At 42.6% G+C, this 24275-nt stretch overlaps 2 protein-coding genes across 4 annotated transcripts in view; one reads left to right on the top strand and one right to left on the bottom strand.

Moving 5' to 3' along the window:
• Positions 1-1584, bottom strand: part of LOC140740470 (lysosomal protective protein-like) — a 63211-nt gene extending 61627 nt beyond the window's left edge. The window contains exon 1 of the mRNA XM_073069647.1: positions 1351-1584. Within this exon, the coding sequence (XP_072925748.1) occupies positions 1351-1505 (155 nt within the window). The 5' untranslated portion in view covers positions 1506-1584. The remainder of the gene's footprint in view (positions 1-1350) is intronic.
• Positions 1585-11011: 9427 nt separating this feature from the next.
• cnot1 (CCR4-NOT transcription complex, subunit 1) overlaps positions 11012-24275 on the top strand; it is a 229274-nt gene continuing 216010 nt past the window's right edge. For 2 of the 3 annotated variants that reach the window (XM_073069651.1, XM_073069650.1), the window contains exon 1: positions 11012-11537. In XM_073069651.1, the coding sequence (XP_072925752.1) occupies positions 11436-11537 (102 nt within the window). In that variant the 5' untranslated portion in view covers positions 11012-11435. The remainder of the gene's footprint in view (positions 11538-24275) is intronic. The other variant, XM_073069649.1, reaches the window with a different exon arrangement.

Here is a 24275-nt window from a genome sequence, read left to right on the forward strand (position 1 = left end):
TGAATCTGTGGAATTCATTGTCACAGGCAGCTTGGGTATATTCAAGGCAGAAGTTGATAGGTTCTTGATTAGCAAGGGTGTGAGATGTTATGGGATGAAGAGAGGAGAATGGGGTTGAAAGGGATAACAAATTAATCATGATGCAATGGCAGAACAGATTTGATGAGCTGTTTTTGGCCTAATTCTGTTCCTATGGCTTATGGACTTACGGTCTGACATTTTACATCTGAGCCCCAATCACTTCCCTAACCTGTAAGTGCTAGATGTTTATTTACAGAACATATCATCAGGGAATAAGTTTACACAAGTTTTAGATCAGTGAGGAGCAGTGCAGTGATATTCCCTCCCCCCGCGCTCACCAAGATCCTGTCCTGGGCAAACGGCTGTAACTGCAGGCTGATTCTCCAGATGCAACACTCTCACCTCAGAGGCAAAACCTTGTGGTACTGAAGTTCCCTGACTGGGACCTGAGCACCTGAGACAGGCAGGGATAGGAGAGAACTACATCGTAGGATCTGTGGCCCTCTGGATGAGCCTGGTCTCTTTGGTGGATTAAAGAATCTTGTTGCATTTTTGGGTGTTCTGTGGCACACGCTGGGAAATGGGGCCACCTTGGATGGGGCACTTAGTCAGCATAGACAAAAAGAGTAACACACACAAAATGCTGGAGGAACTTGGCAGGTCAGCTAGCGTCTATGGAGAGGAATAAACAGTTGATATTTTGAGATGTTCATCGGGATTTTATGTATTACAGAGGAAATACATAAATGCAACTACCTTCTTTGGAATCAAACAGGATCTGACCATGTTATTCCTCATTGTTTCTGCCTCCTCACCACCTGTCCAATTGGGCAACAAATTCCACCAGAACCCCTGAGCTTGCCCACTCTTGCTGGCTGATCCCCAGACTGTGTGGGGCACTAAACACACTACTTATTTAGCATCACAGTACAGTAACGTCTGGCCCAACAAACTTGCATCACCCAGTCACATCCATGTGACCAGGTAACCTGCTAACTGTACATATTTGGAATGTGGGATGAAACGGGGGCACCCGGAGGAAATTCACGCGGTCATGGAGAGAACATACAGCAGCAGTGTGTCACCGCCTCTGTCATAGCATTACGTTAACTGCTGTGCTACTGTGCTGGCCTCTCGAATGAGCAGCAACAAGGAACAAGAGCTGCACTGTTTACTATCTTCCCACTTCCTTTCATCCAACTCTATGGCTTAAGCCCAATTGCAAAATCTTCCCTGACATGTTTATCCAGGAGAATAAGAAGACTTGGCTGGGATCCTTGATTCTTTCAGCCACCTGTGAAATCCAGACGTCAACGCTCATTTACTCACCAGTAGTGCAGATGTATGCCTGGACCTGCCTCCAGGTAGCCCGACCACTGCTTGAAGTTGATTCTGGTGTTCAGCCCCGGCAAGGAGAAGATTTCATCTTGGGAGGGCTGTGCCAGAGCGCCGCTGACACACAGCAACAATAAGCACCACAGCATCGTGACGAAGTGTAGACAGTGAGCGAGAGCAGCGACTGTCCCAAAGATTCCCCGGGGAATGAAGCAGTTGGGTCTGGAGGCTCATAATATAACCAGAACTCACAATGCAAATATCACATGATTGCAAACAGTTGATAAAGTTCTCCAGACAGAGTAAGACACCGGGTGGCTCTTGGAGACGGGCCAGAGAGATATGGCAATTATCAGTGATTGTGGAGAAATAGAAAAGCTCAGGAGTAATAATAGCCAAGCAGACTGCCTCAACCAACTGTAGGAACCGCTAGATTGGCCAAGAGTGAGGGAAAGAACCCAACTACCCGCATGCTCCCTGAGCCCCTCAATCCTTGATGCAGCCATAGCGCACCAACTTCAGAGGCAGCGGGACTACCACAATCTTCAAATTGTCCAACATCGCAAAGGGAAACAGCTCCCCTCTAACCCAACCCAAACACTAAGTGACCACTCTCCCCGGGCAGGCTTCACTATCTGCCCTAACCAGGAACAATGGTAACTTGGAGCGAGGAACCTGTCGCTTGAGATGCTACCCAGTTGAACTCACAGGTAAGATTAAGAGGGACTGCCCTTAACATCAAGGCACCACATGGCTGTGCAGACTCGAGGAGTCCTGGTAAAGAGTGGTAAAGGAAGCCAAGCTGAAAACACTCCACAAAAGGAAGAAGGTTTCAGTGGATGAAGAGGGGTCATCCCAGCCCCAGGACATCACTGGAGGATTTCCTCAGGACGTTGTCCTAGGGTTTCAGTGGATGAAGAGGGGTCATCCCAGCCCCAGGACATCACTGGAGGATTTCCTCAGGACGTTGTCCTAGGGTTAAACACCTTCAGCTGCTTCAGTAGGAGCTCAACATGGAGATGACTGGTGATGATTAATACTCAGTGTTAATTCCATTTACAATGCTCCTGCATGCAACGAGGCCTAAACAGCTTTCTGACATGGTTCATGTTTGTACAGGTCACACGCCAGGTAAAAGACATGGTAACTTCCAACCGTGCGTCCACTGCTGAATGCAACACCATACACATCTTGGGAGTCACCATCTACATAAAACATAGAACATGGTGTGGGCCCTTCAGTTCACAATGTCGTGCTGAGCAGAAACTCAATTTCCCTAACTACATAAATACAACGGATATGAGAACAAGGTGGGTGAATGACACCGGCCAAGATCTTAGCTGATCTGATGTTGCATCAATTTATGATGTTGTATCAATGGCCTTAGAATCAATTTCCTTTGATTTACCCATGAATCAAAAACCTGTCTGTCTTAGCCTGCCTGGAAATCCAAATATATGTCTACTGGGGCTCGTTTATCCACCCATCACATTACATCTCAAACAAACTTGTTGAATAAGATGCCCCTTTCATTGCATGTGATGGTCTAAATAGCCTAATACTATTTCTTTCATAATGCATTTCACTATTTTCCACATCAGATGCCAAGCTAATTAGCCTTTAGCTGAAATGGATTTATTATTGTCACATGGACCAAGATAGAGTGAAAAGCTTATCTTGCATAGATCAGATCACTGTATTGAGGTAGAACAGGGTAAAACAATAACAGTAAAGGGTAACGGTTACAGAGAAAGTGCAGTGCAGGTAAACAGTAAGGTGCAAGTCATAATGAAGTAGACTGTGAGGTCAAGAGTCAGTCCATCTTATCATACTAAGCAACCACTGAATAGTCTTATAACAGTAGAAGCTTCCCTTGAATCTGGTTGTACATACTTTGGGCTATTGTTCCTTCTGGATGATGGAAGATGCAAGAAGAGAAGATGTCTGTCCTACCTGGAATAGGAGCATTACACTTGGAGGTTTATCTGTTGCAACGTTACTAGAACATCTCTGTAGTCAAGGGAATTTTGAAGATCAGGCCCATGCAACCATATTTTCAGTTGCAGATCATCAAATCCTTGGGACTTGTTAGCATTTAGTTCTATTAGTTTGCTGAGCATCTTCTCCCTAGTGATAGAGATAGTTTTAAATTTCTTCCCCTACCACATTTTCTGACTTCTAATCATTAATTTCCAGCTATCAACAGAAGTCACAATTGTTTTCTTACAATTTGTATTATTTCTTATGTAGAGGCTTTTTTGTTCACCCATTAGTCTGCACGTAATCTTTGTTTTTATTATATTTTCATTATACTCCTATAATTTCTGAACTTTTTCAATTTTCTTCCCTCTCTTTGCAACTTAGCATGCCTTTTATATTGCAAATCTTTCATTGTCACCGGGTCTAGGCTCTCAGCTTCCCTACTTGGTAATACTGTGGATGCACCTTCACTCGAGACTGCAGCTCAAGGTGACTTAATGTCACCTTCCCAAGGGCAACAATGGTGGCCTTGTCAACGAGACATGCATACCAAAATAATCAGGGCTTATTCTCCTTAGAACAAAAACAATTGTGAGGTCATTTGATAAAGGTGTGCAAAATCTTAGCAGATAAAACCAGTACAAATAGAACCTGTTTACATTAGCAGGGCTTCAAGGACCAAGCGGACACAGATTCTGAATCGATCCAGATTCTGAATCGATCCAAAAGCAGAAAATTAGTTTTAGACAGGATAGTTATGAATTTGATTTAATTTGTATTTAATATAAACTTATGCATTTGTAGCAGATTTATTATGATCTGGAGTGCACTGCCTGCATGCTGTGGATGGAGATTCAACTACAAATATGTTATTTTTGGTTAAAGCTCAGGAGTACAGAGACAAACTGACTATTGATAGCTCTACAAAGAAGCAGTGATGACTCAAATATCTTATGTGTTGTACTAATTTTTAAATTTCATAAGTAGAGGAGGAGGGTATCGAGGTTATAAAACAACATTGATAGAGCAAAGGAGAAGAAAGAGAACTATTGTAGAGTAACACACGCAAGATGCTGGAGGAACTCAGCAGGTCTGGCAGCATCTACAGAAGAGAATAAACAGTCAATGTTTTGGGCTGAAACCCTTCATCAAGATTGGAAGTGAAGGGGAACAAACCAGAATAGGAGAGTGGGGGGAGGGGTGGGTGGTGTTGAGGGGAAGGAGTACAAATTGGCAAATGATAAGTGAGACCAGGTGAGTGGGTGGGGGAGGATGAAGTGAGAAGCTGGAAGGTGACAGATGGAAGAGGTATGGAAGGACTCCTCAAGTTCAATGTGGAAAAGTGTGAGGTCATCCACTTTGGACCAAAAAAAGCAAATTGTTCAGTAAATGGTAAGAAATTCAATGTGCAGGGAAATTTTTAGATTCACTTTGAGTACTTGTGACAAGCGATTGAAAGGCTAATGAATTAATTCTCTTCATCACAAACTGACGGAGGAAGCTATATTACAGATGCACAAAGCTCAAGATTCCTTCAGCAGAACCCCATTCAGTGCCAGTAGCACCTCTCAAAAATCTTTTATATGAGAAGCAGCACAACTTTTGCCAGCATATTGGAGCATGAAGATAGTTATCTAGACTGACATAATATTCCATTTCATATACAAGATCAAGCATTATCTATTGAGGTGTTAAAAGTGTTGACAAGATACAGCAGGGGGATACACAATGGTCTTATCACCATGAAGACTAGGGAGGCTTGTTTTAAAACTGGTGCTAAAGCACCAGAAAGTGATTGCTTGTAAAGTAATCCTTTACTCAACTATTAGAAAAAATCTCCCCTTCTCCAACGGCTGATGAACCTAGAGGTCTACTTCAAACACAAAACCTGCGACCAGTCAAAGATCCTGGGAAGAAGAGCAGTTGATCAGGGGAAGATACTCAGCTTCTAAATGGAAGGCTAAATTTGCAGGTCTGAATACATCCAGCTTTACTCACACCTTTGCATTAATTCATTAACCTTCTCTCTTGTGCAAATAAATCATACTGAGAAACGGAGCTCTGGAAAGTCAGTTGTGGAATCAGTTCAGTGTTGTGGTTAGTGAAGTTATCCACACTGGTTCAGAAGCCTGATGTAGCGTAACAGCTGTTTCTGAACCTAGTGCTGTGGGACCTAAGGCTTCTATACTTCTGCCTGGCCTAATCTCTGATGATGACGTGGCACAGCAGCATAACTGGCAGTGTAACACTTCACCGTGCCAGTCACCAGAAGGTCGGGGTTCAATTCCTGCGTTGTTTGTAAGGAGTCTGTGCATTCTCCCCATGAGCATGTGGATTTCCTCTGCGTGCTCCTGTTTTCTCCCACATACCTGCAGGGTTCACAAGTTACGGCATGCTATATTGGTGCCAGAAGTATGGTGAAACTTGTGTGCTGCCCCAGCACATCTTTGGACCGTGTTGGTTGCAGACACAAACAATGTATTTCACTGAACATAGAAACCTAAAGCACATTCAGCGCACCATATAGTGCCAACCACATAACCTACTCTAGAAACTGCCTAGAATTTCCTTCCCACATAGCCCTCTATTTTTCTAAGCTCCATGTACCTATCTAAGAGTCTCTTAAAAGACCCTATCGTATCTGCCTCCACCGCCATCGCCGGCAGTGCATTCCATGCACCCGCCACTCTCAGTGTAAAGAACTTACCTCTGACATCCCCCTTGTACCTACTTCTACTTCACATTTATCTGGGTTGAACTACATCTGCCACTTCTCTGCATCCTATCGATGTCTCCAGAATATCCACAACACCCCTCTGTTAGCCATTTCAGCCCTGGAAAAAAGCATTGGGCTATCCACACAACAATGTCCCTCATTGTCTTATACACTTCTATCAGGTCACCTCTCATCCTCCGTCGCTCCAAGGAAAAAAGGCTGAGTTCACTCAACCTATTCTCATAAGGCATGCTCCCCAATCCAGGCAACATCCTAGTAAATCTCCTCTGCACTCTCTCTATAGTATCCACATCCTTCCTCTAGTGACATGACCAGAAATGAACACAGTGGGGTCTAACTGAGGTCATATATAGCTGTAACATTACCTCTCGGCTCTTCAACTCAATCACATGGTTGATGAATGCCAACACACCATACGCCTTCTTAACAACAGTCAACCTGCGCAGCAGTTTTGAGTGTCCAATGGACATGGACCCCAAGATCTCACTGATCCTCCAAGAGTCTTGCCATTAATGTTATATTCTGTCTTTAAATTTGACCTACCAAAACGAACCACTTCACACTTATCTGGGCTGAACTCCATCTGTCACTTCTCAGCCCAGTTCTGCATCCTATCGATGTCCCGCTGTAACCTCTGACAACCCTCCAGACTATCCACAACACCCCCAACTTTTGGGTCATCAGCAAACTTACTAACCCATCTTTCTACTTCCTCATCCAGGTCATTTATAAAAATCATGAGGAAGAGGGGTCCCAGAACAGATCCCTGTGGAACACCACTGGTCACCAACAACTATGTAGAATACAAATCATATACAACCACCCTTTGCCCCTCTCCTGCCTATGTCATTGGTATCAACATGTACCATGACCTTTAGCTGCTCACCCTCCCCTTCAAGAATATTCTGCAACCACCAGAGACATTCTAAACCCTAGCACCCAGGAGGTGTCCTGATGTTTCTTTTGCTGCCACAGAATCTCCTACCTGTCCCCCTATCAAGTCCCTGATGACTATTGCTCTGCCCGACTTCACCCTACCCTTGTGAGGCTCAGAGCCGACCACACTGCTATTGGTCTGGCGGCTGCTGCCTGGCCCAGATAGGTCGTCCCCCTCAGCAGTACCCACAGGGGTAGACCTGCTGCTGAGGGGAATGGTCCCTGCACTGACTTCTTTCCCCCTTTACCTCTCTTGGTGTTCAATCATCTACTCCCTGAATTCTGCACTCTGGGTGTAACCACCTGCTCAAAAGTCATATCTATCAATTGCCCTGCCTCCTGGTGATCCAAACTTCATCCAACTCCAGCTCCTTAATGTGGTCTATCATGAGCTGGTGTTGGCTGTATTTCTCGCGGGTGTGGTCATCCGGGAGACCCTCAGGTTCCATGAATTCCCACATTCCACTGCCATCCTGCCTGCACTGTGCAATGGGCACCCGACCAAATCAGCAATAACGAGAAAAACTAACCCTGCCAACCTGTTTCTTTGGTCTCAGCCGCTTTTTGTCGAAGCCTCTTGAGTCAAAGTCTCTTAAGTTCCCACTTTGACTCTAGCCCCCATTCCAATGATGGCTGCTTCACTAGACTCAATCTCTCTTTTATAGTTTAAAATATAAGAAAAGCCCCCATACAAGGAGAAGGAACTCCCTGCATCTGGTGGGGCTCCACCTGCCTTCCGCTGCCCTGAAGCCTCTGACTGCGTACTGGCTCGAGGTAAAGTTGATGAAATTGATGAACGCAGCACCAATGCAGTTGTCAATGTAGCGGAGGAAGAGTTGGGGAACATTACTGGGGAAGTTTTGGAACATGGACTGTTCTAGTGTAGCCAACGAAGAGGCAGATATAGCGGGGGCCCATGACTACCCCTTGAGTCTAAAGAAAGCGGGAGGAGCCATAGGAAAGATTGTTGAGGATGAGGACCAGTTCTGTCAGATGGAGGCAGGTGGTAATGGAGGGGAACTGGTTGGTTCTGAAAACAACATCCAGCATCTATCATGATAATCAGAACTGTATACAGGACTACAGCTTGGCTTAACTAATATTTTATTAATTGTACCATAACGCCCTAGCTAGTCCCATCTGCCCAAAGTCTTCTAAATGTCTGATAGCCATGAACATATCTCCATGGACTTGAAATGTTGCTAATGTGCCTGCCTCAACCACTATCTCCGGCAACTCATTCCAAACATGCACTGCTCTTTGCATGAACAAGCTGCCCCTAATGTCCCTTTTAAATCTCCTGCCTCTGATCTTAAACCTATGCTCTCTTGTTTTTAGCACCTCTTCCTAGGAAAAAGACAATGTGCCTTCACCTTGTTGAGGTCCCTCATGATCATATATACCTCTGTCAGGTCATTCCCCCTCCCCCACCTCAATCTCCTATTCTCCAGGGAATATAATCCTATTCTGTGCAGCCTCTGCTTGCAACTCAGACCCCAAATCCAGTCAATATTCTTATTTTTTTCCTGTATTCTCTCTAGTTTAACAACACTGTTCCTGTAACAAGGTTACCAAAACTGTATACACTAGTGCAGTCTCACCAGCAGCTTTTATCACTGCGATGTAACTTCCGTTTCTTATGCTCAATGCCTCAACTGAGGAAGGCCAGTGTGCCAAACACCTCCTCACCACCCTTACCTACCCATGACACCACTTCCAGCCCCAGGTCCCTGTGTTCCATTACACTCCCATTCACCCTACCATTCATTGTACAATTCCTACCCTGGTTTCATCTCCCAAAGTGCAAAATCTGACATTTATCTGGATTGAAAGTCATTTGGCAGCTCTCAGCACACATACCTACCTGATCAAAACCCCCATCATTTTTCAATGTCCCATGTGGTTTTATCAATACCTTGTACAAGATGTCCCAAATGCTCACGCTCAGTCCCCAGCCAATGAAGGCGAATACTTCAAACACCTAAACTGCCCCGTCTGTGTTTCCACTTTCAGGAAGACTTTATCTCTCTCTATTGTACATCACTTTCTAGAGCCCTGATATTCAGTCCCCTTTAACCACTTGATTCTTGAACCAGCTAGCAAAAGTCTAATCACTTTAGTTTAGCAATACAATAACTACTTTGATCACTTTGTACTAAAATTAATTTTTTTATGTTGTGTCCTTTTTTGTAAAGTTTTTTCTTGTAGATGCTGCTGTAAGTCAGCCTTTCATTGCATTAATGTATATATGTATTTGCAGAGATAACAATAAAGCTCACTTTCATTTACTGAAAGTGATGGACATCTAGTCAGCTAATTTATAGTTTTTGATGATCAGGGAAATTGGTATTTGGATAAGTGTCGATGTACATACGACAAATAAGGCTAATCGTTAAACTCTGTTTTCTAATGGCATTGCTCCTTGTAAACGTAGGACGTGGAGGGTTGTGTCTGTAATGTACTGGGCTGTTTTCACCGTTCTCTGTACTTCTTTTCCCCATTCTTGGGTATTGGCATTTCCATACCAAGCAATGATGCTAACGGTCACGATACTCTCCACGATGCAAGTTTTATCAACGTTTTTGGTGACCTGCCGAATCTACTTTCCAAAGTAGAGGCGCTGTCGGGCCTTTGTGATGGCATTTACACGCTCGTCCAAGACAGATCCTCTGGTACGTTAAAGCTGCTAACCCTCTCCACCTCCGATCCCTTAACGAGAACAGGCTTTTCGATTGCCTAATGGGTCTGTTACGAGATATTTTAAAACATACAAATCACATCAGTTTATTCCGGAGGGAAAGTCACGAAGACACTGGCATCTCCAACATTGTACGTTTAGGATATGAAGGCGGTGTGTTGGACGGGATGGGGGAGAGAGAGAGAGAAAGCACACACGCACCCTGACGGCAAACGGAACTGAACGCGAAAATCTCCACTACGCAGCTCGGTCATATGACCCAATCACATGATTAAAACTTCTCGCCCCTGCATTCCTTTCTTTTATTTTTGCATTTCAATAATATTTTTGAAATACCATATAGGCTGTAGAATCGACACTGATTTTATTTTATTAAAAAAAGTAAATATTCCCTCATGCCCGGCGGTTAATGTGTCACGTGGTACAAATATTTCACCCTCCCCCACTCTTTCTAAAAAAAACAAAATTCTGAGTAAGGGAATCGGGATGCGAGTCCGTGATAAGGTTAACAAGTTTATTTCTTAAATAAAAATGATAATCTAACGGGATGGATGTTCTACTTGGGGCTGGCGCCAAGCGGCGCGAGCGTCGGCCTGAGGCAGTGCGGCGGGCGCGAGGACTGTGTGGGGGTTGGGAGGGGGCCGAGCCGCGCGGGGCGGCGCGGCGCGGCGCGCGGTCCGTGGGGGAGGGGCGGGGCGGGAGCGCGGGGCGCCGCGCGACGTGGTGACTGGGGGAGAGAACGAGGCGCGCATGGAAGAAACTATTGCAGAAATAAAATAAACTCACTCAAAATAAACCCTCAACTCTCCTCCCGGGTGACCGGAAACCCTCAATTTTACCTCCCCCTCCCCGACCGTCAAAAAAATTACAACTCGGAGTAGTCTCGCTCTCGCTGGACTTAATCGGCGGGTTCGGGTTGTTTTCCTTCTGTTTCCCGGGGTTTTGTTAAGGGATTAAATTTAAAGTGGAGTCTGTGAAAGTACCCGGTCGGCGGTAAAACAAAGTTTCCTGAGGATTTTAAAAAAATTAGTGTTTTTGTTGTGTTTGTCGGTGCTTCCCAAGATGGCGCAGTGAGTGAGGCCGCGTCGCCATTTGCAGCCGTACCAAGCAAGGGAGCGAGCGAGCGAGCGAGCAGGCAGGCGGGCGGGCGGGAGGGCGAGAGAGCCGAGCAAACCGACAGCAGGCCGGGCCGACGCCGCTTCCTCCCATCTGGACTCCCCCCTCCCTCCCCTCCCCGCCCCGCCGCCACTACTACCACAGCACCCTACCCAGCCCCCTCCCCTCCCCCCTTCCCCTCCCCTCCTCATCTCGGCCTCTCTCTCTCTCTCTCTCTTGTCCCACCGGCGGCGGAGCAGCGCCATGTTCAGGCTACACGGAGGAGGCGGAGGAGGAGGAAGAATAGTGGCGGCGGGAGAAAAGTGAACCAGGAGGAGCCGGCAACGGGCTGAAGGCCGACCAACTCCAAGGGGCGAAGTCTCCGAGTGGAGCGGAAGCGGAGCGGAGCGGACACTCGTGAAGTGATCATTGGGGCCCCCCGGACTCTCCCGTGAGAACACTTAGCAGAAGGCGACCCCTTCCCTCCTCCATCGTTTTATAAATATATATAAAATATATATGAGAGAGAGAGGAAAGGCGCTGACACGAGAAGATAAATTTTTCTTTTTCCAGTAAAAGAAAGGGGAATAATGACCATTTCCCGCTTTCCTCAGCTGACCGCCCCGACCAGCAATGAATCTTGACTCGTTATCGCTGGCCTTGTCTCAAATCAGCTACCTTGTGGACAACCTGACCAAGAAGAATTACAAATCCAGCCAGCAGGAGATCTCTCATGTGAGTGTGCCGTGAAATAAGTCTTGCAATCTGTGCACCAGAGGCCCAGAGAGCCTGAGGCCTGCTGCATTTAGAGTGGGAACCAAAGTGTGTGAGAGAGTAGGGAGAAACTAACGTAACTTTTACAAACAACGGGCTGAAAGGCAGTTTTGTGCACTGATCGTCCTCATTCATTTATACGTTAATAACGAGAAACTAGAGGGATGGATAGAAGCTCACATGGTGAATCCGGGCCTACAGAGGGACAAAAGTGTTTAAGAAAAACCATAACATCCAGAAGGAATAAAACAGTCTTATTTGAGTTTATTTAGTTGCTGAAAGGGAAAGGGGTGAAAGGTGTAGGGTTCAGAACCGTCACTTGCAACTCGGTGCGAGTTACTAACTCATTCAGGGACGAGGCCTAGTAAAGGGATCAGTTAAAAAAAAGTGGGGGAAGGGAAGGAAAGGGGTTGGTGTATTTACGATACACTTTTTGTTCTCTGTGCGATGTTTTGCGTTAATCTTAAAGTTTATACTGTTCCATTCCAATAGAAATCTTGCCAAATAAACAAATTCTTTAGTAAACTAGCAATGACTCATTAGGTTTCCAACTTCAAAAAAATGGCTATTTAAAAAAATTATATCCTAACTTTACATAACTCGCGTGCCTTTCAAGGCCCAACTTCCAAGTTAATAGAAATCTCTGATTTCGTTTTCCTTATGCATTACTGGCCATTAAGAGCAAATCATTTCTTGAAAATGTTGTGCAAGTACAAACCTTTTCTCAAATGTAGGAAATTGGGACTGCAGTTGTTAGATCTTGGAAGAAACTGGAAGCTACAGGTCTTTGCAACCAGTTGAAGAGGTACTGCAAAAGTAAAGTTGTGAACTTAAATCAGTGAACAATCTTGGAAGAACTCAGTGGATTAAACAGCATCTGCAAGATATTGTTTGACCTGATTAGTTCTTTCATTAGATTGTTGCTCCAGATTTCAGTATCTGCAGTCTGTTGTTGCCATTATAGATGCATATTTTTTTCAACGTTAGAATGGAAAAACTCAACTGAGACTTGAAAAGCAAAAATGCCTCCTAAGTAATCAGTTACTATTGGTCAACTGGCAAACTTTGGATTTTTCTTTGCACTTTATAACAATACTGAAAACATTCATAGCCTTCTGGAATTTGACAGACTTTCAGATATGATAAGAGTTTTTTAACTACTTAACGTAAAAAAAAGGTTGTTGCAATAGTCCCATAGCTCTTGTTGGCACGTTTACAGTAAAATTGATAATCTGGTATCCAATATTCTGACAATGTAGAGAGTACAGCATCCAGCATTCATTCATCCAGAATGAATGAATGTGGGCTGGGAGTCCGGTATGGAAACGAGGCATGTAGCCAGAGCAAGGGGTGTCTGGCACTTGGATTGTGAGCCAGGTGAATAGCTGGAGTTGACATTTGGGTCCAGAATGCCAAGGGTCAGGGCCATGGGCAAAGTTGTGGCTGGAGTATGAATCTGGAGAGTGTGTATTTTTAGCTTCCTTTAAACCAGTTGGTTCACTAGAGAATTGTTTTACTATTTTTTAATTGAAGCAATTGTTTGGAAATTAATAAGAGTTGCATCCAGTAGTTTGGAAAATCTAGTAGTCTAACATTACCAAATTGTCGAGTGCTGGATTTGAGTTTTGTTGTAGGGGCCAAAGACATTTTTATGGGAAAGGAAATTTAATTGAGGCATCATGTACAAGGCCAAAAGAAAGATACCACTGTATAGTTAGAAAATAAATGTTTTAAGAATTAGATACAGGAACAAGCCATTTGGACTTTAGAGCCATTCATCAAGACCAACTCTTCTACTTTTCCTGCATGTTCCCCATGTCACTCGATGCCATTTGTTTCAGTGTATTCGATGCATAGCCCTCTAGGTGGAGAATTCCTAAATGGCCCACCCCTTGTTCTGAGACTAAGGATCCTGTTTCTGGGTTTCTCAACCAAAGGAAACTTATTCCTTTTATCTACTCTGTTGACCCCTGCAAGGATTTAGTTAGTTTCAATGAGAGTTCCTGTCAATCTTCTGAACTATGGAGAAAACAACCTGGTGTGCTTAATCTCTCGTGCAACAAAAAATCCATCCTGGGACGCAGTCTGATGAATGTTTGCATCTCTCCATGAGTACTTTATTAAGGACAAGGTGGATAATGGAATGCTGACAGCTTAATTTAAACACCCTCCCATACTGCATACTCTGGTGTTCCTGATCAGCATAGCTCTGTAGCTCTCTACCACTGGTGGCTTTAACCATTGGGCAGCCATTAAGCTTTTATTCCCTCAAATTTCCCCCCCTGCTTTGATCACTTATTGAGTTTATATAATGATAGATCAAACTGTTCAGTTTGTGATGAAATGTTTCTGTAACTCTAACCCTGAGCGTTGATCCTTGCTAGAAGTTCTGTATGATGATAATAGAGAGGACAAAGTTGATTTGACTGGATGCAGACTTAGCTGTCAAAGTTTACACCTTGCAGACTGTGAAGAATTCAAAACAATTTGAAATAATTACAAGAACATCAAGCTTGAAAAGATTTTGGTGACCTTGTCTTTATTAAAATATGAAATGACTGCTTTTGTTTATAGGGTTTGGTTTAATACTTCAGAATACTATTTGCAAGTAATTCATAGATGGTTTAATTGTAGCAACAAATTAAAATATGGTTCATGGAAAGGCCAACATTTAGAACTTCAAATTAGAGGCTTTAGACCTAATTGCTGTCTGCCCTGCTGCAGAGCTGTGCAATCTTTTTGGACAACCAGATTAAGTGAATGCTTAAAACAAAAAGAATGATCCACTTGGATGAGAAGTTGGGGAATGCATATGGGAAAGCACAATTTGTCTTTAGAAAGTGGGAAATGACTTGATTATGGAAAGCTGTAATATACATTTAAGATAGGTCTCATTTTAATCTTGAACTCTTCCTAATTTGAAGTATCACAGATTGCCCTCTCTTGAAATGCCTAAGTTAGAGGCTTAATTATTGGTATTTTCAATTCATATAAGCACCTCTTTTATTCTTTTTGGTCATAAATCTGATTTCAATATTGTTTAATATTTCCAAAATACTTCTATTCTAGTGAGGTAGTAGAATTTAGATAGTTGATAGGCTTTTTCCACTGAGCAGAGAAATTTTTTTTACTTTTAACTTGTGAAGAAAACTTATTGTATCCCTGTACACTCTTGGTACCCTGTTAGGCATTTCCATTTTTTTCCAGTAATGAGTATCTGATGTTCTAGTGTTTTTTTAATGGAAACTGTTAATTACCTTTTTAAATCTTTAGTTTAAGGCCTAGAATTTCATTAGCTTTTCATGCCTTCAACAACAATGTTCCAAATAGCTTTGCTCTTCCACTATATTGAGAATAGTTAAGTTCTGGTTGTAATGTTTTTTCATTAAGTCCAACTTGCATTTGCAGAGTTTCAATTTCCAATTCTTTGTTAGTCCTTTCCTCATCATATTAGTTTTCCAGCGTTTTCTTTGGTGTCCGAACAATTATTTACAATTTTTATTTTGTACCCTTTCAGAGATGCATTGAAGGGAAGTGGCCTTATAAATGAGATCTTGTAAAGTTTCATAACCTACTGGTGACCAGTTTTTATTCGTGTAAATATTCCACATATCAGGCAGCATCTGTGGGAAGAAATTAGAGTTACCATTTCAGGTTGCTATTGCCTCATCAGAACAGGAAGAGGGACAGAAGTTTGTTGAGGTGCAGGGAAGAAGGTGAAGGAGTGGGTTGTCTCCAGTAGAGTAAAAATGGGGTGACCATGGGTAGGAGATCACTTTCCACTCCCATTCTGTGTGTCTATCCATGGCCGCCTCCACTGTCGTGATGAAGCCACACTCAGGTTAGAGGAACAACACCTTGTATTCCGTCTGAGCAGCCTCCAACCTGACATCATGACCATCGATTTCTTGAACTTCTGGTAACCCCCCCCCATTTCCTATCCCCTTTTCCCTCTCTCACTTTATCTCCTTGCCTGCCCATTGGCTCCCTTTGGTGCTCCTCGTTACCCCTTTTCTTTCTTCCATGGCTTTCTGACCTCCTCTATCAGACTCTTCTCCCTCCTCCTTCCCCAGCCCTGTATCTCTTTCACCAATCAACTTCCTAGCTCTTTATATCACCCCAATCCCTTCAGGTTCACATATCACTTTGTGTTTCTCTCTCCCCTCACCCCACCTTTAAAATCTGCTCCTCAGCTTTTTTCTACAGTCCTGCCGTAGTGTCTCAGCCTGAAACGTTGGTTCAACTCCTTCCATAGATGCTGTCTGGCCTACTGAGTTCCTCCAGCATTTTGTGTTTGTTCCTTTTAGACCAAGCTGAGTGTCCTTTACTCTCAGAAATAATTAAAAAAAAGCTGATCTGCTATAATGAATGAAATAGGCAGAGAAATCAGTTTAACTGAAGTTCTCAAATTTGTAAAGTCCAGAAGGAGTCCACAGTCATGAGGTGCTTTTCCTCAAACTTGTGATGGGCCTCATAACAGTGCGGAGGCCACAGATCGATAGGTCAGGGTGGAGTAGAATGGAGAATTAAAGTGGCAGGCCACAGAAGCAGTCAATGTACGTTTCATTCCTCTAAAGTAGAGGAGACCACTTTTTCTTTTCTCTCTTTTCTCACACCCAGCTGACTTGTGCTTAGTATTTCGCAATTCCTTGTCAACGTTCTCACTCTAACTGCTACCATTCACTCCTTGATCAGGGTAACAGAGTTTACCGATTATTTCCATGGTCACTCTGCTTTCATTCTTGTTAGCGACATGCTATTATAGGTCGGAGCTTTTCGGAGCTTAATTCTGCTGCTGTACTGTAAGGAGTCTCTGTACAATACGGGGGTTTTCTCCGGGTCCTCCGGTTTCCTCCCACAGTCCAAAGACAGTACTGGTAGGTTAACTGGTGGTTATATATTGTCCCGTGATTAGGTTAGGGTTAATTGGGTTTGTCGGGCTTTGCTGGAGCAGCATGGCTCGTAGGGCCTACTCTGCGCTATTGCTAAAATAAATAGATAAATGCATCTCTCCTCCATACAATGTAAACTTCTCTTTCCCAGTCCTGATGAAAAATCTTTGATCTGAAATGTTAGCATTGTTTCTCTTTCCATAAATGTAGCCTGATCTGAGTATTCCCTAAATTTTCTGTTTTTATTTCAAGTACTGTATAGTATTTTTGATTTTTCAGTTTTTACTTTTAGGGTTCGGGAAGCTTTTAGTCTTTACTTCCATACTCTGTAATTTCCATTAGCTTTCCATGTGTCACCTGTTGAAGGGATTCTTTGTCTGCATTCTCTTCATTTGATCAAGGAGCAAGGAGAGAAAGATGTCCCAGAGACCATTTAAGATCTCATTTGAAAGTTGACGTGGTCAACTAGGACATATGGAAGGAAGGGAAATGACTTGTATTAGATAGTGAAAAGTCACTAAATTCCACCTCTTGCTATATATGTAGATCCTGTTACGAATGTATCTATGTATACCTTCTGGACAGACCAAGGAAATTGGGGACAAGAGGACTTGTATAACATAGCAGTTATGTGCCTACAGAGATGTATTCCTTTAATGGGTTAGTGTATTTAAGATCAAGAAAAAAATTAATAGGAAGGGAAAACAAGCCATACAAAGTTGAATAATGTTGAGTGGATGCTCAGAAGTCTATTAACTAGTAATGAAGTAAATGGTTTTATTATTAAGCCGATAATCCAAAGTTAGCAGTTTTTAAACTTGTGTAGGTACTGGCAAACAATGTGCATTATTACAACTGAAAGTGAAAGGAATAGAAATTAAAATAAATATTTTGCTTTCATTTTTGGTTTGATTTTTAAAAAATTAACTTGAAACTACTCAATGAAGTAAATACAGTCTTAGTTTGGGAAGGGAAAGGATTGGCAGTGGGGGAGTTCTGTTTTTTTGTCTCCTCTGAGTTTCCCTGTGTCAAGCAGACCATAACAACGTTTGACTGTTCAGTCTGTGAGAGTCAAATGACAGTTGATGATTCACATGGGATTTTAAAAATACCTTTCATGTCATTGTGGTACTCTTCTCCATGCACTAGTGTCATGTTACGTTTTTAATTGTGCAATGAATTTCAACAGTAAATGCTATGTATGTAGTGTAGGAGTAGTTATATAGTTAATGCTTTTTGGCTTTAATTTTCTTGTTTCAATTTTCTACTGTAGGTATTTTCTGTAGGGAAAGACATGTAATTTGCAACTAGTTTGTGAATGTCAACTGTACACCACATATTCAAAGTCATCCGTTGCAGCACGTTTTTACTCACTCACTTGTTCTCACTCCCTCCAGAGATACCCCAATCATAAAGTTGTCTAGTATGTCCTCAGAAATGTTAGGCCAGCGTTTGTGTGCATATTGCATTTTAAAAATTGCACCCTAAAACAAAATGTGGTGTTGACATAAACTATAATCCCAGCAGCGTTTTATTGATTTGTTTTCTGCAAAAGGCAGACTTAAGTTTTCAGTATTTCTTTCTGTTTCATAAGTTAAAGGTGAAAATCTCAAGCTCGCTATGCTTAGATGTTCTTCAATTCTAATAAATTAAAAATTTCAGTGTGTTTTGTAGCAAATTGCCTTTACTGTCATTCAGCATGTATATGGCAGGGACCCTCTGAAAAGAGCTTGCTTTACTTTTGCAATAAATAGATTTGTCAGTTACAGGAGTGATACATTAAAATAGATTATTTTTCACAACGGTATATAGAGGCAGTTCTCTGCTGGGGTCCATTAAATTACAAATTGATTTACCACAGTACTTGAATTTTTTTGAGTGAAGTCATTGATATGTAGGCAAATATTTATTAATATTTATTAGTTTCTCAGGATCAGGGCTTTGCTGGCAAGACTGCATTTTTTGCTATCTTAAATTGTCCTTGAGAAGGTGGTAGAGGATCACTATCTTGAACAGTTGCAGTATTTCTGATGAAGCTATTGTGGAGAGAATTCCAACAGTGATTAAAGATGCAAAATGTAACTTGGGAGAGTCTGCAAGTGAGTGTTTCCTTTTCCTCGGTGTTAGAAGTTGCAGATTTAGGATGTGCTGTTCGAGTAGCCTGGCAATCATTTGTAGTGCTGTGCTACACATCAGAGTTACTGGGTGCCAGTGCAGGAAGGAATAAATGTCAGTGTAGTCAGTGTCCCAGTCAAGTGCGCTTCTTTAACCTGGGTGTCTTGAGGGTTATTGGAGCTGCAATTATTGAGTCCATTCAACTCATGATCTGTGTCCTGACACTGGAAGGTTTTGAGGTGTCAGGAGATAAGTCACTTGTTGAAGAATGCTGAACCTTTCGATCTGTCATTGTAGCAAGGTACATGCATGACTGCTTTAGTTGTTTGTGGTGAGGGCTGTGTGGACCATAAAACTATTAAATGTCTTGTAACTGGTCAGACACTTTATGGTTGGAGGTGATCATTACCTAACACTTGTGCAAATGTTACTTGTCTCTTAGTTTGTGGCAGTATTGGGTAGTTCAGGTTGCATGGAGACATGGGCTGTTACATTTACTGAGGAGTTGCAAATGGAATTGGCAATTAACACATTCCTTTACTGGTGACTTTATGATGGAAGAAAGATCCTTAAGGAAGTAGTGGAAGATGTAAGGTAAGATATAGATCTAGGGTAATACTCTGAGGAACTCCTACAGTGATGTCATGGGGTTCAAATGATTGATTTCCTGCCACCATTTTCCTTTGCTGGGTTTTACTCCAGCTATTGAGTGTTTCTTCCTTGATGCTTATTGTATTCCATTTTGTTAGACTGCCACTTTTGGTCAAGTACTGTCTTGATGTCTGGGCAGTCATATGTGGCTTACTTCTGAAATTCAGCTAATTTGTACATGTATGTACCAGTGTTGTAAGGTTTGGAGTTTCAGCCCATGCTGGGATCATTAAGCAGATTATTGTTGGGTTAGTGGGTCTGAGGTTGATGCTGATAATCCCGATGATAATCTACTTCCTACCAACCTACTTGGCAACAGAATGGATAGGGCTTTTGTCTGCTTATGTAGTCCATTCCTTATCGATAATTCTGTACTTTGGTCATACAAGTCTTTGTTACTTTCAATTTATCATTTGTATACACCTAGGATTGTTAGAATATTTTGTCAGATATTTTGGATCTTTATCAAAATTCAAGTTGAATTGTCATAGCACCAATATTTAAATAAGCCAATTTAAAATGTTTTTATTTTCTTGGAAATATCTGGAGACTAACTTTGAAAGAATAAATAGCTAACAAAAGTTTCTTTACTCACGATTCCAAATTGCTGATACAATGAACTCCCCTGCCTTTGCTTCAAACTGGCATGTATTACGTTCGTATGTTGCTATATGATTTGATCTTTAAAATTTCATTGCAGTTTGGTATTGGTATATTTTCACAATTTTTAAAATTTTGTAAGGACTACTACTATATTAATTTTCATTGTTGCTCTTATATGTACCTTGGCGAGCCTAATGTCTGTTTGATATTCTAGTGATTATCAACTGGAAAACAAATTTGAATGGGACTGATGCTTCTCTCTCCAAAAGGGAGGGCCATGAGTTCAGTAGGAATGGACACAGCTAAAGGCCATCTCTTCAAATTGTCATCAAGAAATCCAGTTCGGAAGAAGCTACCCAAAAAGTGGGGCTGTGGGACCTGCTATCAAGGGGCAATTGAAATAAATGGTGTAGAAGCTGGTCAAGCATGTGATGGAGAAGGGCTAGGCTCATAGATTTAGATGAAAGCTAGGAGTTTTGAGTAGAGCATTCATGATTAGTTGGGCCAGGTATTCTGTTTTAGTGGTATATATCCTATTTCTCAGTGTGTAGTCCTGGGTGACAGACCATGACATTCTGCAGTATTTGGTCAGAGATAACCCAGTGAGTTGTGTGCAGATTGGAAGGCATGTTTCATAGACCTTTTCTTTTAGCAATAGTTGGTGCTATCTCAGAGTTACATTTGTGGAAACAGCACTTAGTGTTTTATGCTGCTGTTTGAGATTAACCTCACTACAGAGCACTGTTTATATTACCTGATGTTAGTGGATATGCATTCCTGTAATGAATGATCTTGTCACACACAGAGCTATCTTGACATCAGCTGCAAGAGCAGCCCCCACCAACTTAGCCGAGCCTGAATGCTTGTTTGATAGTGTATTAAGCAGTATGGGGAAGCTTAATTTCAAAAGGGACCCGACAGTTTTTCTATGATTTTCCTGTTCATCTTGTGGAACATTAGACATGTAAAAATAAGGTACTATTATTTTATGTAAATGGAATTGGGATGCATTGAGATATTAGTGCTGTACACATATCCATGAAATTAGTGTTGTGTTCTTACTTGCTCACTACATGCATCTAGGTGTAGTGTTCATTTTGTATTTGAAAATGCATTTTTAAACGTGGAAATTTCTTTCAAGAGAATATATTATTGTAGTGGGTGGAAGAGAAGGTAGAAAAGAGGGAAGTAAAATAGTGTGGTTTTGAGTAATTAGGGAATGTTGATTAGTTTCAGTTAGTGCTCAATTTTTGTTCTAACTTTTAGTGCAAGAGGAGAAGATTCTGCTAGTTACCATGAGAGAATTGGAGCTTAATGGTTGCCTACTCAATAGGAATAGTTTTCTTCTGCATGATATTGCATCTAGTTTGTGCCTGCAGGAATACACTTCACCTATTGTTAGAAATATAGAAAACCTACAGCACAGTACAGGCCGTTCACCAACAAAGCTGAGCTAAACATGTCCTTACCTTAGAAATTACCTAGGGTTACCCATAGCCCTCTATTTTTCTGAGCTCCATGTACCTATCCAGGAGTCTCTTAAAAGACCCTATCGTATTCACCTCCACCACCGTTGCTGGCAGCCCATTCCACGCACTCACCACTCTCTGCATTAAAAAAAAACTTAGCCCTGACATCTCTTCTTTACCTACTTCCAAGCACCTTAAAACTGTGCCCTCTCATGTTAGCCATTTCAGCCCTGGGAAAAAGCCTCTGACTGTCCACACAATCAATGCCTCTCATCATCTTATATACCTCTGTCAGGTCACCTCTCATCCTCTGCCGCTCCAAGGACAAAAGGCAGAGTTCACTTAACCTGTTCTCATAAGCTATGCTCCCAGATCCAGGCAGCGTCCTTATAAATCTCCTCTGCACCCTTTCTATGGTTTCTGCATCCTTCCAGTAGTGAGGCGACCAGAACTGAGCACAGTACTCCAGGTTGGGTCGGACCAGGGTCCTATATAGCTGCAACATTACCTCTTGGCTCTTAAACTCAATCCCATAATTGATAAAGGTCAATGCACCATTTGCCTCCTTTACCACAGAGTCGACCTGCGTAGCAGCTTTGAGTGTTCTATGGACTCGGACCCCAAGATCTCTCTGATTTCCCACACTGCCAAGAGTCTTATCATTAATACTATATTCTGCCATCATATATACCAAAATGAACCACCTCGCACTTATCTGTGTTGAACTCCATCTGCCAATTCTCAGCCCAGTTTTGCATCCTATCAATGTTCCGCTGTCATCTCTTGACTGCCCTCCACACTATCCACAACAGCCCCAACCTTTGTGTCATCAGTAAATTTACTAACCCATCCCTCCACTTTCTCATCATTTATAAAAATCACGAAGAGTAGGAGTCCCAGAACAGATCCCTGAGGCACACCACTGGTCACTGACGTCCATGCAGGATGTGACCTGTCTACAACCACTCTTTGCCTTCTGTGGGCGAGCCAGTTCTGGATCCACAAAGCAATGTCCCCTTGGATCCCATGCCTCTTTACTTTCTCAGTAAGCCTTGCATGGGGTACCTTATCAAATGTCTTGCTGAAATCCATATACAGTCGGCCCTCCTTATTGTCATTATTCCCTAAACAATGCAGTATAACAACCATTTTACATAGCATTTACAGTGTATTAGGTATTATATGTAATCTAGAGATGATTTAAAGTATATGGGAGGATGTGTGTGGGTTATCGTGGATCAGGATCGAAAAAAATCGTAAGTTCTCTTAATAAGTCGGAACAGGTACATCTGGTATTATTTAGCGTCAGTTAGTCAAATGCGTGTCTTAGTATATAGTATATATTTTACCTTTCTATGCATATAAAACACTTAAGAACGTATGTTTCAGCGCCGGGCTCGGGAACGGAAGTTCTCGAGACTTGGGACGGATCGCTCCAGAATGCGCTCTCCACTGTGCCGGCTTGATGTGGAGGATCAAAAACCCACTAATTAAACCACTGTGTTGCTTGGTAATAATTGTAGCTTTCATCGGGGCAGAGCCTTTCTCACTTTATCCTTTAAAATTGTTCCGATCGTTGACCAACATAGCCTAATGCTTTTCCAATGACCAATGGTGTTTCACCTCTTTCCGATCGCTTTATTATTTCCACTTTATTTTCAATCGTGTTCGTGATTATTTTCGCGAACAGAAACACTGTGGATTCAGATCTCTGCTGCTGGGTCCTAATGTCCACCACACTGAGACCGGTTAAATAAGGTCTTAGGTTCCGCTGGGTCCTAAGATCCACTGCATTGAGACAGGTTGAATAAGGGACTTGAGCATCCGCAAATTTTGGTATCTGTGAGGGGTACCAGAACCAATCCCCCGTGGATAAGGAGGACCGACTGTACACTACATCTACTTCATCAATATGTTTAGTCACATCCTCAAAAAATTCAATCAGGCTCGTAAGGCACGACTGCATTTGTCAAAGCCATGCTGACTATTCCTAATCATATTATGCCTTTCCAAATGTTCATAAATCCTGCCTTTCAGGATCTTCTCCATCAACTTCCAACCACTGAAGTAAGACTCCTTGGCCTATAATTTCCTGGGCTATCTCTATTCCCTTTCTTGAATAAGGGAACAACATCTGCAACCCTCCAATTCTCTGGAACCTCTCCCGTCCCCTTTGATGATGCAAAGATAATTGCCAGAGGCTTAGCAATCTCCTCCCTTGCCTCCCACAGTAGCCTGGGGTACATATCATCCGGTCCCGGTGACTTATCCAACTTGATGCTTTCCAAAAGCTTCAGTACATCCTTTTCCTTAATAACTGCATGCTCAAGTTTTTCAGTCCCCTGTACGTCATCCCTACAATCGCCAAGATCCTTTTCCGTAGTGAATACTGAAGCAAAATATTCATTAAGTACCTCTGCTATATCTTCTGGTTCCATTATACACTTATCCACGGTCACACTTGATTGGTCCGATTCTCTCACGTCTTATCCTTTTGCTCTTCACATACTTGTAGAATGCCTTGGTTTTTCCTTAAGCCTGTCCTGTCCCTTCTGACTCCTAATTTCATTCTTAAGGAAGCAGCATTATGAAGGACTCTATGCACCCCTATGTAGAGTCAGCTTACGGAGAGGACGTGCAGCCACTAACGGACTGGTGCAGAGCCAACAACATGTCTCTTAATGTGAACAAAACAAAAGAGATGGTTGTTGACTTCAGGAGGGCACAGAGCGACCGCTCCCTGTTGAACATCGACGGCTCCTTGGTAGAGATCGTAAAGAGCACCAAATTTCTTGGTGTTCACCTGACAGAGAATCTCACCTGGTCCCTCAACATCAGCTCCATAGCAAAGAAAGCCCAGCAGCAACTCTACTTTTTGCAAAGGCTGAGGAAAGTCCATCTCCCACCCTCCATCCTCATCACATTCTACAGGGGTTGTATTGAGAGCATCCTGAGCAGCTGCATCACTG

This window comes from Hemitrygon akajei, chromosome 17, assembly GCF_048418815.1.
Source record: "Hemitrygon akajei chromosome 17, sHemAka1.3, whole genome shotgun sequence".
Lineage (NCBI taxonomy): Eukaryota > Metazoa > Chordata > Chondrichthyes > Myliobatiformes > Dasyatidae > Hemitrygon > Hemitrygon akajei.